General features: G+C 40.9%; 1 protein-coding gene across 2 annotated transcripts in view; it reads right to left on the bottom strand.

Moving 5' to 3' along the window:
- The window catches only part of negr1 (neuronal growth regulator 1), a 153112-nt gene that overhangs the window by 23875 nt on the left and 109682 nt on the right, over positions 1-19555 (bottom strand). Inside the window, exons 5-7 of one of the 2 annotated variants that reach the window (XM_028587407.1) lie at positions 17806-17926; positions 15659-15807; positions 4035-4076 (exon numbers count right to left, since the gene is read on the bottom strand). In XM_028587407.1, the coding sequence (XP_028443208.1) occupies positions 4035-4076; positions 15659-15807; positions 17806-17926 (312 nt within the window). The remainder of the gene's footprint in view (positions 1-4034; positions 4077-15658; positions 15808-17805; positions 17927-19555) is intronic. The other variant, XM_028587408.1, reaches the window with a different exon arrangement.

Below are 19555 nucleotides of genomic sequence, written 5' to 3'. Positions count from 1 at the left end.
AAATCAGTTTCTATCAGTCACTTTCATCGTATGCCTCATCAAATAGTGATAATCGTAACATGATATTCTAAAAATGCAATATGATATATCATATAACAATATATTACATATTCCCTTTAAGGAATAGTTATACGCAATAGTTATTGTTATAGAATAGATATATGCTTATTCACTTTCTTGCCGAGAAAGAAGGCTCTGGCAATTGCTATACAGCTATTACCTAATTGGTTTGCGCATTGGAAGCTCATTGGCAACCGAGATGCCGCTTGGACGCCACCGCTATCACTATCGGAAAACAATGGCACAGCCAGTACAGAGTGATTTTACCACTGATCATGTGTGGGTGTCTTCTGAGATGTGAGCAGTGAGTGTGACAAGTTGGCTGAGTAGGAGTGGGTTAGGTGTGGGTGTGGGGGGGTCACAGCTGGCTTAGGCTTTGGTCACAGTTGCTCTCATGGTAGTGGGCACAAGTGAACGCCTGAAGCATGGCATTTTGCTCTTTGGTAGGATGAGCTGGTGGCTGAATGTGCTGTCCATCTGCCACAGTTCATCTTCAAGCAGGTGGGAGGGGTTATTCAGGACAGTGTCCATCATGTCCATCCTCCTCCTCTCTGCCACTGCCTCCAGACTGTGCAGTTCCAGCCAGACCACAGAGCTGGACTTCCTTACCAATTAACTGGCATCACCAGCCTTGATGCTGCCTCCCCAACACACTATAGCCAAGAACAGTGCACTGACCACCGCTGACTTTCAGCAGCCTGTTGCACACACTGAAGGATCTCAGTTTCCTCAATGGAAGGGTGTTTTTGTCTGATCAGTCCAGGTTTGTGTTGATTTGGACCCCAAGGAGTCCACCATCTCTACCTCTTCTCCTTGGATGATACCCAGGGCAGGCGGCTTGGAGCTGCTACAGTATGGGTGTTAACCATTTATTTTTTAGGTTTTGTTGATAAGTGCTTCAAGTTATCGACAACTTAAGAGGAACAACTTATTGCACTGTGTTGTCCAACAATGGCTGTTTTGTGACAAATGCAGCTTTATACAGTTTTTTCAGGGCCTAAAGAGCATTACCATTACTATTAATATATATAATATATATAAAATTCATGTTTTCATTATTCGAGAAATCCATACTGTATGAGTGATATAGTTAGTTAGTGGTCTAGTTTCAGTCGATCAACTCAATAGTTAGCTACCTTTCTGGTGAGAATAAATAAATCTTCTATAATCAAATATCAGGTTAACTTAAAGAACCATACTTGGTTTGGAAGTTTTTAGCAAATCAACTTTAAAGGAGACATATTATGCCCATTTTCAGGTTCATACTTGTATTTAGTTAGTATTTTCTACTAGAACATGTTTCCATAATGTTAAAAAAACACATTATTTTCCTCTTTCTGTCTGAATATACCTGTATTCACCCTCTGTCTGAAACATTCTGTTTAAGCGCCTGTCTCTTTAAGCCCCCCTCCCGTGAGCCCAGTCTGCTCTAATTGGCGTGTGAGTAAAATATGGCGTACCTTTGCAAAGGTAGTTCTCAAGCCGTAGGTGGAGCTACTCAGATGGGGGATGGTATATTCCAATGAGCCTGCATGTGAAATAGGAAGGGGAGCTAAATCTGAATGGCATGTTAAATCCCTTTTAACCCTTTTTCTGATCTAGGCAGCCCACAAAGAACTGACTGGGTTATCTTATTTCACAGTTTATGGGTTGATAGGCACTGCAGATACTAAAATACATGTGCAACACTGAACAAGTGAGTTTTTCATATTATGGCCCCTTTAAGATGTACAGAACTTAAAGCGGATTAATACATGTGTGATTTTGTTGAGAGTAACACTAATGGAGCTAGTCTGTTTGTGGAGTCTGAGTTAAGGAGAGAGTATTATGACAAGTATTTCATGATATGTCCCCCATTAAATTGCATACTTTCTGCTGCTGCTGTTTTTTTTTTATTTAATTAATTTTGCTTTAAAGGAAGAAAAAAACATTCCCATCTTCCAAGCAGCCAAATGGTTTTCTTTATTTTAGTATGCTACCTCTCAAGTCTTAAAACCTGCTTAGACTATGTAATCCATCTGACTTTTATTATTCAAGTGTTACAGCTGGGTGGTAATACATTGGGATCATTGTAAAAACTATTCTTGTTGCACAATGTTGTTCACAGTTGTGTCTTCAGATCACAGAAAGATCAGAGTACACAAGCTCTGATATAAAACAATCTAATATCCAGCATGCAGAAAGTATCCATTTAACCTACACATTAACATTTTGGCCCACCTGAACTGATTTCTATTAGAGCTGGCACAACAAGGTTAGATATAAAAGCAAAACGCCTGTTTCCTATTAACATTGTTTTCTCTATGTAATTTGAATTCTTTTGTCATTTGCCCTTGATCAATGGGCTGAAACATGCACTCCAAATGCAGTGGGGGGGTGAACATTTTTTCTACTTCAGAGATATCCTGATTCGCTTACCTTGCAAACTAGAATTTCATTACTTATTTTGGAAGCACATCTTCCCAAACTCATTCACAGGGGTAATACAAGCAGATAATATACTGTTAAAATTAATTATTAAACTTGATTAAACAACAGTTGGGACAAAGAGCCATTTGCAGGAACCTAAAATAATTCCCTTTTGCCAAGCCACTTAGTGAGGGCACCATCAAAAAATTAACTTCAAATATCACTTGGAACAAAACAAGAACAGTAGGACGCTGAGTGAGTTTATCTCCACGATTGAAACCAGTGGTGTTCCTTTGGACCATGAAATTGTCATTTGTTCTGCAAGCGTTACATCAAATGAAAGTTCAGGGCCATGCCAGGACTGTTCGTTGCTGCTGAGCCTATTTTAACTTGTTATCTGACAGAATCTCCATGGATAATTATATTTGGCTCAGATAGACAGGTAGAGAATGCAGGCGAACACATGCTAATCCAGGGCTGTGTCTCCATAAAACGCAAAAGGAAAAACGATGTCGTCTATCCACAGAGCTGGATGAAAGTCACAAAAACGCGGATTCATCATGCATCATGAATCCTCACATGTGATTAAGATTGTACTGTAAGTGTAGGTGCATGTTTGAATAATTCATGTTCCTGTTTTAGTTTTGGTGTCTATTGCATGTGTCCGTGCAAAAAAAGCTTTTCAGTGTGAGTGCATGTCTGCATGTTTCTGTGCGCGTGATGAGCATTATGCAAAAATAATGTAACCAGTATGAGAGATTACATTCTGTGACTTGCTTAAAACCATTAGGGAGGGAGAAAAGACGACCAGGCAGAGGGGATTACGCTGGGCTTGAACGTGGAAGCGGCAGAATACAGTGAGGGGAGGTGGGGGGGAACAAGGGCGACATTGAAAGTGTAGCACCGACAACAGCACTAGCAGGAGATCAGGTTAAAGAGGGTGGCAGAGCGCCAACTAATTGTTCTAGAAAGAGGACAAAGCAGAGACAGGAAGGAGAGAGAGGGATATAGGAAGATTAAGACATAAAGGGAGTGGTAAAAGTACAAATACAGCAGAGAATCCATCTTGGAAACAACAAACTAAGGGCCTTTGCCACCAACAGCTTCCTGCCTTTGATGTATACTGCATTTAGGTAGCACTGAGGAGCAGGAGAGTGGTGGTGTTTGTGGCGAGAAAGCCAGAAAGAGAAGAAGAACAAGCCATCAGCATTATGAAAAGCATCAGACCCAGAGGCCTATGGAACAGCCACTTTGATGACACTACTGTTTGCTTCACGTTTGGTGGCGGAGGTGGCATTGTAATGAGAGGAGTGTTGTGATGACACAGGCTGCAGGAAGTGTATGTAGCCAGGCTGTAGAAGCCAACCCAAAATTAACAGAAAAAAAACAAACAAGAAATGCAAATCAAACAAAAAAAGGACATACAATTAAGCTGTACACCCAGCAGGCATTCTAGCCAGCCAATTAATAAATAAATCAAGATGGAAGAAAGGGTTTCGGCTCAGGTTAGTATGAGGCAGCAAACCTATTTGCTGATTTGGTGTACAGCATGGTGACATACTGACCTGGGCTTGAGACAGCACTAGTGGTGGTGGGTTCAATAATTGCTACAGGGGAGGAGAGGGGGGAAGGGGGAGGGGGAGGGAAAGAGGACATTCATGTATTATTAACAGAATGGAGACGTAAAATAAAAATAAAAATGCATGCAAGGACAAAAGGACAGGGAATGGAGACAAATCCTCTCCATGCATTACAGTGCTCATATTATGCTTTTTGGCTTTTTCCCTTTCCTTTATTGTGTTATATATCTTTTTTTGTGCACGCTCTATGTTTACAAAGTGAAAAAGCCCAAAGTTCACCCCAAAGACACTTACCATCTCCAACAGAAAACGCTGTTCACAAACTGCTCCAAACAGCTCTATTGTAGTCCAGCCTTTACTTCCGTCATTGGGTGAAAAAGTTTTAGCGTACTTCTGGTATGCTTAACAACTGGCAGTTTCTCCATTTAATTTCCTACTTTTTAGATTGTATGAACTGACAGAAGAATGAGTAAAAAAAAGGGGAACCTTTAGTTTGCCTTTGATCCCTCTTTGGACGGAACTCAAGAGTCCCAATCTGATTACCTTATGAACTCATGTCAGGCTGAGCCACTGGTGACATTTGGGAGATGGAATAATGTCAAATCCAGAAATGTTCAGTCCAGTGTGGCAAACTATCAAAACTGAGTGTATTCACGGAATGACGGCAGCAAACATGTCTTCTTCACATTCGAAGTGTATGAGTAAAATGTCACACCAAGTAGATCTTGTGTTAGTCACATTAATGGTAAAGATGTTCCTAAAGATTTTGGTATGGAAGGAACCAAACTTGTTTAGAGAAGAATGAATTTGTACATATTGACATATTGTAGCCAATAACTACCTAACACTTAGATGTTGATGATGTTATTGATACCAAGGCCTCCTTTGATTTCTGACTTTTAAAAACTTAAAGCTAAATCCCGGTCTGCTGTGGAGCAACTATTTAATGATGCTATGGTATAAATATATCACTGTAATGTAAACATTACTGCCCATTTGATCTGAAGTTTGAGACAAATAAATAAATAGCATGGTTTTCTGTTTGGTAAACAAGCACTTAATTCGAGATAAGCTGTCACCAGCTTTGTGCAGTGACTCACTCGGGGAGCAGAATCTGTGATCTGTGGCAAAGCAATACTTTACCATGAGAGCTCAACTCAAAGTAATGCGCTGGTTGGACTCATAGGGCTCTTTTCAGCTTTGTGTTTACGGCACTTACACTTGTAGCTCAAAAAGTAGTTATGCTTCTCACGAAAGGTAAAACCCCACCTTGTTCTAGAAGGCTTCATGGTGCAGAGGAGCTTATCTTTCACAAGGGAAACCATGGCAGCCATGATTAAACCTCACACCTTACTCACAAAAAATAAATCCTGCTTGGCCATGCAATAGTGCAGAAGCCTACTTAAACTCTCTATTTTAATCCATTCACATGGAAATTCAATATGGCCATTTCAATTGTGGGGCAAAAGGGTGCACTGTCGTCCACACCATGCTCTCAATCTGTGCTCTCTGTGCCGCTTTTTAGAGGTGCTCTAACAACTGTGTAATGACTGTGTTGCTGTTTAAAAAGCCACTGTTGTGCCAACAACAATAAAGCATTTGCTTTCACTTGATTTCATCATTCTTTTTGATGGGGAAATTGTGTAGGAATCAGTATTCATACGTGATATGATATGCCTTTTCTCTCGGCGTATTGGTGGGGAAATGGTCGAATTTATTTTTTCTTCCACAAATGTTTCCACTTTAAGTACTCCTGGGGGAGCCCATATGTGAAGACAGTTTCTTTTTAGTTTTTTCTTCAAACAGGCAGGCAGGTGCAATCTGTTTAATACAGACACTCGTCCGTTACCGTGAACATATCATTTGACATGCACTCTCTCCGACATAGCTCCACAGTGAATTGGGCTCTTTCTCTCATTCAGCAGAGCAACGCATCATTTCACCACTGTACTGTATGTGGCAGTCGACCTTGCACAGCCTGCTCACTTGCAAGATGAAACACATTAGTTTTCATACAGCTATTTCATTTCATGGATTGCTATTCTCTTTGTTCTCATGCAGACGAGATAATGCGAGAGATTTATAGGACATGATTTGTAGGAATCAGTGTTCATGTGGGGCCCCGCTCAGTTTAGCTCATCACATGCATAATGAGGAGTTACTACTAAAGCTGCAATATTAAGACTCAGACACCTACTGTACAGTATGTGAGGATCCTTAACATGAGGCGTGTTCAGTTATATTTTCACAATAGTAGAGACAAGGTAGCAAGCTAACAAAACCAAAGATCCAAAAGAAGCATGCAGCAAAGAGGCAAAATGTCTTGAACATTTCCATCTGTAGAGTATTTGTGCCAAAAGCCAGCAACTCATAAATTGTCTTAGTCAATAATATTGATCCTAATCCTCTAAAACCCCCACAGACAGAATATGGCCATTTGTGCTATAGTGAAGTAGAAATCTTACTTAGTACCCCATAAAAAATAGTTAGCAAGAGGATGTTCAAAAGAAACCATTTAATCTTTACTGCTTTGAGTGCATTATCAAGTTATTCTTCACACTTCTTCTACACATTGCTTTTGTAAACTCTTTAGCTGTTCTATTTAAAAAATGTTCTCACTGATCCCTCCATAATGATGGAAGAGGTAGTGTTAAGTACTGTGTTAGTTTGTGAGCCAGCAAATTACTTATTCATCCTATGTCCTTTTTAATGCTGTCCAGAGAGTGTATCATCCTGTGAGCATCCACTGGGCTCAGTCATCCAGGGATGAGCGTTCCTAGCAGTGTATCTGGCCTCATACAAGAGTCGGCGAGGGTGGGTGGGTGGGTGGGTATAAAGTCCATTGCCCGCTGCGGGATGAACACTCTGCCATAGCACCAAACATGTCTTCATCGCAGTGAGACGGGAAAATGTTAATGGCTTTTCTGATTGCCTAAATATGGAAATACAGGCATTCAAATGAGGTAAATGGCGCAACACTGTAAGGGTGCTTTGGGGGAAAATAAAGGACACTGCAACCTCGCCATGTTAAATTTATTCAGCATATTTTCATAGGTGACTATCTGAATTAAGACACCAAAAAACTGTCAAAATAATCCATTGTGTTCATCTTAAAACACTGAACGACAATCAGAAAAAGATGGTTTCATGACCAATGTAGACACATAAATAGAAGAGGTAGCAATTTTACACAAAGATGAAAACAGCTTGCTAAAACCTGCCTTCCAATCTCTTCAGTATCATTTCCATGCATGTTAAGCTGCAATCACACACCCACATTTCACGTTTCACCTTTAGCTCCCATTTTCCTGCATCTCTGCTCCGTGACTCAGGTACAATCACACGGTATGGGAACAAACAACATCATCAACAACAATGGCAGATGAGGAGACATGTCGAAATGACACCTACACATGCAATGATTGATAAGCGTGACAAACGAACACAGCGTTCATTAACCAACTAGCCAGCAGTGTCTCTCTTGCCTGAGGAAGGCTGAGCAGTGACGAGTGAGTGAGAGAGTAACTCTTTTTCTTTTTCTCCCCCATCAGTCTCTTCCGATTACTGCTCGGGGAGGGGAGGAGGGGAGAGAAGAAAAGAGGAAATGAAGGCAGAGGTATAGGTGGAGAAAAATCTCCTCCAGGGCTAAGCAGAGGTGGGCTGGGGGATAAGAGCTTGACCAATTAAGCTGGAGGACTCTTCAGAAAATTGGAGTGAACAGCCTCAGTCTTTTCATCGAAGTTCACTTCCATCTAGCACATGAAATGGGAAGTTGAAATAGGGATTGTCAGTTTGGTGATTGTTATACCTCAGCTAAAATCATCACAACGTGTGTGTGTGTGTGTGTGCGCGTGTGTGTGTGTGTGTGCGTGTGTGTGTGTGTGTGAGTGCGTGGTGTATATATAGTTTAGTCAAGAACACTCTCATCATAGATTTAACCATTTATTGTAACAAATGGAAATACAGTTATGCTTGGTGCTGAAGGCTCCACTGTAATAAAGCTCCCTGGACCAGCCAAGCTGCATGCTAAGCACAATGCTGAAACCCCCCTGTATACAAGAGTGGGCCCAAATCACGACATTAAAAACTATTTTAAACTTTAAGTCATGTTAACACTCTAAACTAGGTGCACTTCCACTTGTAGCTCAAAAGAGTGAGGCAGCATTGGTGTAGCAGAGATCAGTGAGGAGTAGGGAGACATTTAAATCGACCGGCTCAATGTGAGAATGGCTGTGATTGGTTTATGATATGTGATAGAAAAGATAGAAATTCAATTAGTGGGCGTATGACTTCCATGTCCTGCATGAACTAACACAATGCTTAATTATGTAGGTGTGCGTTACAGAAACACAACATGCAGGTGCTAAAAAATTATGTTTTTTTTTCTGTATTCTCTTATTCAGCAAGAATACTCAACAAACTTTCATCAAAGAACAACTGTTGGATACAGTATCTCTTTGGCATGACAACATTATAACTTGGATGCATGACTTATGGATGGCTCAGCTGTAGCCCTAGTTTGTGCCTCGTGTATTACCATTACATTCAAGTCACAACATTCAGTTTAATGAAAAATAAATATTCAGTAATCTTTGAAAAACCCAAAAGGGTTTTCAGCAACACAAAATATTAACGCATAATTTAGTATGAAACTATAAAAAATTGGAAAGATGGAAACATAAATATCAATAATAATAATAATAATAATAACAATAGGAAAACAATGCACAACATGGTTAAAAATATATGTTTTATTATGTAGTGGATGTCCAGGTTTAACTGTAGTTACTGTTGGTTTTTACAAGCAAGTCCAACTGAAATGATCATACTGCTGAGCCTGCTATAGTAATTCCTGCACAATTATTTGCAAAGCCACTAATGGTACTAATGGTACACCACTAATGGTACATAAACTTGTGGACACATGAACAACCTATATTGTACATAACAACAGACACGCTCACTGTAACATCTGGCTAACTACTGGGCTAGCTCTGGCTAATTTATGGCAATGACTACAATATGCACAGTGCCTGTCACATAAACTCAATAACTAAATCAACAAACAAATCAGCACATCATCTACTGTAGCTAATGATTTACTTAACTAACTCATCCTTATGTATGGAACTAGCATCTTTCTTAGTGTAAAAACAAATGCACCTATCCGGTTCCACACTCTGTAGGTTTTGTTCCAGTGTCACCGGTTTGTTTTCGCCTATTACTCTTCTATTGTTACTGGAAAGCAATTGAGACAAAACCTGTGTCTTATAATTATATATATATAAATTATAGCAGATGTAGACCTGTGGAAGCTGTGGTTCAGTTGTAATCAATTAAACACAAATATTCCACCTGCAAACATATATAGAAGCACAAAAAGCCTCTAAAGTTGTTTCAGATTTTTTTCTACATGTATGCCATCATTTTTCAGCTTATTACACCTTTGTAACATAACAACTTTTTAGCAGTACAGACGGAAGTGTAACAAGTGCCTATTCTACTGTAATATTTGTTCATTCGCTGATGACCCTGGGTATTGTGTTATTCAAAAAGCATTCAGGTATAAAAAGCTTTGTACACACACACACACCACACACACACACCCCACCCACCCACCCATCCACAGACAGACAGACAGACAGACACACACACACACACACACACACACACACACACACACACACAGTACTCCAACAAGTAGTGACAAAGAGGTTGTATGCTAACTTTCTGCTCCAAAGAACCTAGTTTGTGTGGTTACACTTTATTGAAGGTATCTACATAAGAGTGACATGACACCGTCATGAATGTGTCATAAACATCATAAACAAGTCATAAACGTTTATGACATAACGCTTTTTTTAGTAAGTGTCATTTGGTTTTTGTCATGGCAAGTTATGGTTAGGGTTAGAGTTAGAGTTAAGGTTCATGTGTCATGACTGTGTCATGCAGTGTTGGGGAGTAACGGAATACATGTAACGGCGTTAAGTATTCAGAATACAAATTATGAGTAACTGTATTCCGTTACAGTTACGATTTAAATAGTTGGTATTTAGAATACAGTTACATTGTTAAAATCAATGGATTACATGATGATATTTCTCTGTTTTACGAGTTTATTCACTCTGAATAAATTAAGGCAACTTAATGCATTTTCCAGAAGCACCGATATGAAATAGAAAAAATAGCTATTTGCGTGATCAGTCACAATGGAGTCGGAACCGGCACGACAGAGACAGGGCAGCAATACGTTTCTATCTTGGAAATTCAAACAGCATTTCACATTAAAGAATGAACAGGGAGAATGAAATACAGCTAACTGTGCCGTGCAGCCTCTGCTTGCCAGCAACCAACCTTCTTTCAGCATCCAAATTACTCCACTTCCAACCTGAAGAAGCATCTTAATGTAAGTTATTTTTTTAATTAGCCAAGGGTAGTCGTCTGCTGTAGTTTTACTGGTCACCTTGCTATTTTCACATTGACGTGCGACTTTACATTCTCCTAGGTGCTGATTTACTAGCTCCAGAGCTGTTTAAAGACTATAGGCCCGTTTGACATGCTAACTAACGTTAGCTAAAATTAGCTTGTGGTAGCTTAGACCGCGGTTAGATTTTTGTAGTATGCAGTTCGGTACTACTAATACAATAATCTATCTGCTTGTTCAGGTACACATTCAGCTAGTTGGAATAAAAAGAAAACACCATTATAGGCCTGTTTAGTAAGCTGGATGTGATAGTCGCATTCCTACACTTATAAAACACAATTCCATGTGGAAGTAATCCTGAAGTAATCCAAGTATTCAGAATACGTTACTCAGATTGAGTAACGTAACGGAATACGTTACAAATTACATTTGTGGGCATGTATTCTGTATTCTGTATCGAAATACGTTTTGAAAGTATCCTTCCCAACACTGGTGTCATGTCACTCTTATATAGATACCTTCAAGTGAAGTGTTACCGTTTGTGTTTTACCACAGCTTTAAACACACAGCTTAGAGTGGTACTTAGCTGAAAGAGATCGCAATCCTAAAACTAATGGTTTAACAGCACAAAAACCCCACGTGGTCTAACACAATTGGCAGAGTTGAATCCAAACCAGCAGAGCAGCGCACCAGTGAGGACACAGCCATCCAACTCATTTTAAAAAAATGCAGAAATTAGTCAGAACCTACCATGTCAGGATATGCACTAAGCCAGGATGCAAATTCTGTTTTTCATCATTGTTTTATTTGAAACGGAAACCAAACAAGTGTTGTCTTCCAGTGGCCGCTTTGGATGGAAGGCAAGTGTGTTTACTTTCCCTGAGAGAAGGCTTTCCAGAGTCACAGTTCATCTCATCAGCGATAATGGCAAGCCTTTTCCTGGACTGATTTAAAGTGACTGTGTTAGGTTAAAACAAAAAGGATTTACACTGCTGAAGGATAAGAACCTGTCAACTTCAGAATCTTGTCAAGAGACTAATGAAACTGAGCCCTGAATGCGTAGTATTTCAGTTTATATTTAATCTTTTAACACAGTGGCGGTGTTTCAAGAAGGCTTTTTGATTTTCTACTTTGTCTATGTGAGCTACCTTAATTTTTGTTTTCAAGATATATTTTTTTATTTTTTGAGTCTCTTTTGTTATTTAGTTCTGTAAGCAGATATTGTTGTATTTCTTTTCTTTTCTGTATATGTCATGACATGTTTTAATATTGTCTGATTAAATGTTGTTTTGGACCCCAGGAAGACTAGCTGGTTGTCTAGGCGTCAGCCAATGGAGATCCTTATAATAAATACAAATACAAAATACCTTGCAGTGTAATGGAAACATCCAAAGAAACTACTGTATACATACATAAATACTCAATTCATTCACTGCAAACCACCCACATTGTGTTTCCACTTAAAATTCACCTCTATGTATGATGCTCTATCAAATATGCATACCCATTCCCACTTCCCATCTTGCTCATCAATAGCTATCGACTGGTTCTAAAATAGGAATCCAAAGTCACCCGTGGTGAAATCTAACCTCTGGGTTTTGTTATTTGCGTCGACGTAACAGTGAGAGTGCACTGCAGCGATCGCTTGCCATTTCTCATTAAGAACGACAGCAGAATTGGCCTCTCTTCCATAAATGGAGATCATGAACGAGAAAAGGAGGGAAGAGAGACGCTGTGTGTGTGCGAGAACAAGGATGATAGAGAGGAAGAATGAGAGACAAGGGGGGGTTTTGAGGATAAAAGAATGAGAGAGTAAGAGAGTGAGATAAGAGAATCAGAGAGACAAAGCCACGATAGAAAGACAGACAAAGAGATAAAGAGAGGGAATAGAGGAGAGAGAAGTTGGGGGTGGCAGCACAGGAAGCTCCCTCCTCTGACTTTTCAGAGTGTTTCTGCCTTTGAGGCCTCGCTTGTGTCACATTAAGATCATCCATTTGAGGATCTGAGACAAGCCTTTGATGTTCTTTGTGCATACACAAACAGGAGAGTGGAGTGCTCCTTTGACAACTGCCAACTCTACGGAAATATCTTTTTGTATTCAGAGTCTCTGGTCTGCTAGGGACAATGTTATCATCAGAGGGTGCAGCGCAAACTGGTGAATAATTTAATTCACCTGTTCATATTTCATCACTGAATACATTAAATGGATTTTTTTTCCCCGCAAATACTTGCTCTAAAATGTTGAAGAAAATATGTTCATGCTTTTTTTGCTGGTTATCAGGTACAGCGGGTGGACAAAATAACTAAAATGCCTAACAGTGTAGACTTAGAAAAAGTGTGAGTGCTCTTGAACAACTTTATATGCGTAGATGGGATATTGTAACATTCTAGGAAAAGTGTCTTGTTCTTTTAACAATTAAAGTGGTTGATAGCCACTTTCCATAGAGATTCAAAGACGGGTACATGCAGTGAGTGGAGTGGCTGTGGACTACAGACTCTGGAATGTGTTAAAAAATGAGAGGAGAGGATTTTCCCTTTTTTGAAATATATATGATGTAACCCTGTCTGTGCACCAGGATCCAAATTGACTGTTAAAAAAAGGTCTGTTAATTGACCTGTTAGTAACCAGAATAAGCCTTAGGGCATTTTAAGGTGCTTTTATGTTGTTTGATAATTTCTGTGTTTTGAGCATCCCTGATTTAATAAGCCCATTATACTTTCATGATCAAGAACTTTAATCAGCCATTAAAATCACCAGCTAGCCCTATATTAGACTGATGACTTGGCCGGCTGGTTTATACCCTGCCTTTTGCTCCAGTCAGTGGGCCTTATGACTATGATAAGACGGCTGCCTACAGTATATTGTACAAGTCTACCATCACATATATTTTCAGCAGTTGGCAACACGTATTATTGTTTGGAGGCTTTCTAGACTCAAACCCATCTGAAGGGATTGAAAGATGGTCGCATTACATCCCACACCCTGTTCCAGTGCTCACGGGTCATTCACCTCCTCATACAATTGCATGTGCCTTTGTGTGATGGCTTTCTTATCAAGCTTTTTTGGAATGATTGAACCCATAAATTACTAGCTTTGTTAAGCTCAAAATGTAAAATTTCTTCTTGGGCTGTGTCACAGAGGTTTTGATGCAGTTTTGTGTTTTTCTCCTTAATGGCCAATTCCCATTGTACTGCAGTTGTTATGACTGCCTTATCTACTGTTGGTAGAGTGTTGGTAGCGAAGTATCTCCTCAAATACACATGAATCCATCAACCCTGACCAGGAGGGCCAAATACGGCCAGAGGCTCAAACTATCTGCCCAAGATCTCACCCCCTCTGTGCAGACAACCTGACCAACTGGAATAAGTTGCTAGTGGACTGACATGGACATGAACCCTCACTGGCTTCCCACCACTGAAAATTGGGTTTGTTGGAACGCACCACCAAGCTGGAGGTCCCACTGCCTCAGGATGGAACCTGGATTTTTGCCTTGATGGGCCGGTGTTCTGTGAAAACTTTTGCTGTCTTAGTTTCAGAATGTTAAGCAAATAACCTAATCCTGCAGTCTGTCTGGTTCCTATGTAAGGATCATGTTCTTTGATTCTTCAAGTGCATTTAACACCATCCAGCCCCTCATACTGAGAGACAAGCTGGTAAGTATAGGGGTGGCCCCCTCCTTGACCACCTGGATAATGGACTACTTAACATCAGGGCTGCAGTTTCTCAAGCTGGGGAAGTGTTTTTGGGTCTCTAGAATGCAGTACGGGGGCTCCACAGGGGATGGTTCTGGCTCCGTTTCTATTCACTTTGTATACATCTGACTTTAAGTACAACTCTGAGTCGTGCCACATTCAGAAGTACTCGGATGATACGCCTGTTGTGACATGTGTGCAAAGTGGACGGGAGGAGGAGTACAGGGTCCTTGTGGAGGACTTCTGTGACTGGAGCAATAGGAACTGCCTCCTCCTGAACACTGCCAAGACTAAGGAGATGGTGGTGGATTTTAGGAAGTCAAAGCCAACCTGCCAGCCGGTCTGCAAAAAGGGGGAGGCCATTGAGGTTGAGCAGACCTACAAGTACTTGGGTGTGCTCCTGGACAGCAAGCTTGACTGGTCCACTAATACAGATGCTCTGTATAAAAAGGGGCAAAGCTGTCTCTTCTTCCTCAGGAGGCCCAGATATTTTGACGTTTGTTTTATCAGACTGTGGTGGCGAGTGTCCTGTTTTATGGTGCAGTTTGTTGGGGAGGCAACATGACAGACAAAAACAGCAGACGACTCGACAAGCTGGTCAAAAAGGCCAGCTCAGTGCTGGGCAGAAGACTGGACTCATTAAGAACTGTGGTGGAGGGGCGTGCATGTAACAAACTGAACGCCATAATGGGTAAGGACAACCACCCCCTCTACAACGTCCTGGCTGGACAGAGGAGCAGTTACAGTGAGCGACTGCTCTCGCTGCACTGTAGGACAGAGAGGTTCAGCAGATCCTTTGTCCCCCCCCATCCCCATGTGTTGTGTATGGGAATGTGTGTTTATGTGTGAGCTGCTGGACACTCGAATTTCCCCATGGGATGAATAAATTATCTTCTATTCTATTCTATCGCTGATGAACCAGCAGTATGGCCTCTGAATATTTGGCCTCTTTGGATCACTGTTAGATGCCTCATTGCGTCTTAAAATCTATGAAAGGGCTGACTCTCAGACCTCTTTAAAATTTAAGTCATACTGCTACAGTACTTGGCATTCAACAATGCTGTTACCTCAAAGCTAAATTTCTTTTCAGGTTGTGTTTTTGTACAGTACACATGCAGATGTAGACTTTGAAAGCAGACACACACCACACAGACACACACACACACACACACACACACAGACACACACACACACACACACACACACACACACACACACACACACACACACACACACACACACATACAGACTTTGCAACCATAATAGACAATCAACATTCACAAAACTGATGACTAGGAAATGAGAAACCACTTCTACTGGTGATGTGTGGGCACCCAGTTGCATCACTTTTTCTACGTATATCAAGAATGCTGCAGCAAAAATGAAAACACTTCTGAAGGGCACAAACCCCCACTGACATCCACAACACTCTTTCAGCCCTCTCACTCTCCACCACTCCAGTTAGCCACAAGCAGATAGAATGACAACTTACGAATGAGAGGCACACTGGCATTAGCCGTCCCTAGCTTGTTGGAGGCGACGCATGTGTAGTTCCCGTAACGATCCTCTGTCATGTTGGTCACTGTAAGGACTGATCTGGAGCTGAGGCTCTTGATGTCGATGCCTTGACCCTTGATAATCCTGTAAACAGAACACAATCACAACAAATGAAGCTTTTATTTCTCACCCACACACAAAGTGTCAGGGGGCGGGGGAGCATGAGTCAAAGACGGTACAAATGTTTGTCATCCTTTAGTGGATCTTCAGATTGTACAGCACTTCATCACCCTCTTCAACACATCTATCTATCCCTTGGTCTGTCACGCCTGCCTTGGAGAGCTGCTCTGAAGGACTGAGAGGGGAGAGAAATGACCCAGAGATGAACCAGCTGGGTGCCACTTGACATGTTGTTCATCGCTGTGTTGCAGGTGCAGGGGGATTACAATAAATCTTATTCCAGTTGTGCCTGGCATCTGTGCTGTGACATTGACAAATGTTTAATTGTTTACTTTGGTGGTCGTGATGATCTTTAACAGCCTGTAGAGATTAAAATTCAGTCTATAACAGCATGCATCCTGATTGTGAGATTATCGTAGATATTAAAACTGAGTTTGTCTTCATCAGTGTGGTTCCTGTTACTGCTACAGTTTCACATTTGGCATTATAAACCGTTAAAAAATCCTCCACAGAGGAGACACGTTTCCTTCCTGGCCTTGCTGTGCCCGCCCCCTCCCCCCCTTTGATCCCTAGCTCGGCTCGAGTTGCTCTGAGAAGTATTCTGAGTTGAAACACTGTGTGACCTTATGTCCAGCAAATATCCACAAATCTGTTGTTCCCTCTCCCACGGCGACCTCCACAAATGTTAGCTCAACATTCACTGATAATCTCGGTGGGAGTCTCGCCTCTTCGCTAGTTCAACATCAAACTAGTCAAGGCTCCCCTCTGTCACATTGAAATAAACCTCCCACCCCTGCATACGCACACATAAACACTCACCCACTCCCATTGAAGAATGAAAGCAGTGACACATCAGGAGAAAAATTTGGTTGTCTAAACTGTCACACTACTTATGATTGAGACAAACTGGCAGCAGCACTGCACTGATAGTATGGCTGCAATCAACACAGAGCCAAAATTAGAAGTGGCCTCACACAGTAAATGGGCAATAGAGTATTCACAGTCAGTGTTAATGTTGTACAGACGCTACACATGTTCTGTGCTTAAGTCCTCCTTCTAATGTCCTTTTTATGATGAGGACCGAATGAAGAAATCACCATTCAGCCATATAAGAAGTCACAAAAGTCCTTGAATTAAGTAAAGACTAGAATCATGCCAACTTGCCTCCTTAGCAATTTGAATAAATTGAATCCACCCCATAATTACAATTAGCACAGTGTGAGCTGATGATTGAAATTGTGCTCACCAGGAGTAGGTAAATGATGGGTAATGGGGGTAATTTGGTTTTTAAATTCAAGAACTGACACTTGAATCTAGACTGATTGATGTATGTGGCGCAAATGATTTAAGCCAGTTGCCAGCAAACATTTTATTAGGATGCATGGTGAGGATAAGGCACAAATTACTCTTGCAGGAACATTTATGTGAGCTCTCCCCGAAGGACGAATAGCAGAAAAAAATGCATCGTCTCTGGGGAAAAGCAAACAAATGAAAAGCACACCTTTCCTATCACACATTCACAATTGTAAACAAGTATGATCTAATAATTGTTGTGTCAGCATGGAAGACTTTAGTTCAAAGTCTAACTTTAAACAGTCTATCTTTAAAAGCCCTGCGAAGCTCACCTTTAAATCAATCACAATGCGCTAAGCTTAGGATAAAGCCTGACATTTGGCACGTGATGTCAGGCTTTATCCCAGCAATGTACATCAGTTGAGCCAGACTACCGAATTAATAATTTGGAAACGTGTTTTTAATGTCAGCAAATAATTCAAAAAAATATTAAATGTGGCTAAAAAAACAGACTGCTCTATGACCCTTCACTTCTGAAACACTTGAGCCATGATGAGCTATGATGTCTGTTATGCAACAGAAACGTGACGCGTCTGCATCCAGTGGACATCTGAGTGATGCCGCCAACACACTTTGTCAAGACAGGTCATACCATCAAACTGGGCTCACCTTTTTTCACCTTTGTACCACTCGAATGTCGGAGAGGGCACAGCAGCTGCCTCGCACCTTAGCAGAGCTGTGCGTCCCAGACCAACTCCATGGCTTTTCATCTCATGGATAGATGGGGCAACTGGAGAAAACAGAGAGACGTTGCAGGGTCAGACATACCACTCAAAAGAAACATCTGTGTTATCACCAGCAAAAGGGCAATCCAAAGGATAATGATGTATAAGTCATAATAAGACACAAACCACTGGTGAAGGAGGGTTGTTGAGACAAATAAAAATGTATTAACTGATTTTTGAACTTGAAAATGACAACCTCCGACATCTTGGTCAGTGCACACATTACTTTGTGTAAACTCAACACTCAGAGTCCACAGAGGTGGAGTTGGGGAGGGAAGAGGGCATCCATCCCCTGTGTCTGAAAAAGAAATGAATTGCACTGCATGGTGATAAATGGCTTAATGGAAGTTCAAAGACTCAATGGCACCGGCAGGTTCTGTGAATGCAAAATGAGGCTCCTTTCATGTGCTGAAATGTGGTGTAAATCTCTTTGCCAGTGTCATGAAGGCAGCTTTACATATGGACGGTTTCTGAGGCAGCCCAGTCCTTTTGTACTTCAAATATTTACTCTGCTTAGTCTTGAAAGAAAATAAATTAATTAATTTAAATAATATAGACAGTATAATTGTGTTGAATACAGCATGGATGAAAATAGAAATGTTTAATTTAATGGCCATTGTCAGAGAAATGCTGAACTCATAACCTGTGGACAAACAAAAATGACCTCCTTCTTTAAAAGAGTAAGGACAAGCTGTGATTGCTGTAAGTAGCACTGTACAGAGCTCAATGCATACAGGGGCTTCATGCCCACTGGTATTATCATGACTGCTTGACTCAAAACAGCCTGACAATCCTGTAGTCCTACAATACAAAGGAATACAATATAAGCACAATTACTTTGTGCCTTCATACAGATTCAGATTAAAAGCATATGATGCATGGAAAAAGCTCACACTCTTAGAGCCCGTCCTACAGCTAGCAGTAAATTAGCAAACCATGTCTGAAACTATTTATATTCCTGACAATGAGCCTTTGAGAGTGACCTGTCAATCCAAGCTGTAGCCTGTATCCAGTGGAGGAGCTTGGCCAAGCGCCTGCAAACCTTTCCTTTCAATTGCATTTGGAGATGTTCCTAACAGACATTATGGACTGATGCAGTTTTGGACACAACCCCATGGTCCTAACTGACATCAAACTCCCCAAACTGCAAACAATGACAAATTAACCATATGAACATGTCTGAATAGTCTATTCCTACTGAATAAGATAGTTCTGAAGTGAATTCCAGGTAGCCAAATGCTTAATTACAGCTCCTATGTTTATTTGTGAGATAGACATACCGGTATTGCCAAGCTGTAGCTAGATGAGGTGGGATGTAACAGATCTGTGCAAGGTAAAAAAGATACATGTGAGCATTTGTACATGCGGCGTATGATCATGTAGGATAGGCGCACTGAGGTGACAGTGCACTCTGTGATGATGGATGCCCTTCCACCAACCTTCTTCTGCATCCTAATGAGCACCTTCGCATGAGTCATGAAGTTGATTTTTTTTGTCCTTGCATATTTGTGCCAATTATACAGTTATTCCCTCTCTTCTGTTGCTGGGCTGAATAATCTGAAGGATTTGAGACAGTGAATCAAGTGATGGGTTATGCTTGGGCTTTTCCTGTTCATATATCACTGTATGAAATG

Source organism: Perca flavescens, chromosome 9 (genome assembly GCF_004354835.1).
Source record: "Perca flavescens isolate YP-PL-M2 chromosome 9, PFLA_1.0, whole genome shotgun sequence".
Classification (NCBI taxonomy): domain Eukaryota; kingdom Metazoa; phylum Chordata; class Actinopteri; order Perciformes; family Percidae; genus Perca; species Perca flavescens.
Note: the sequence above shows the minus strand (reverse complement) of the source record. Positions and strands in the feature narration are given on the sequence as shown.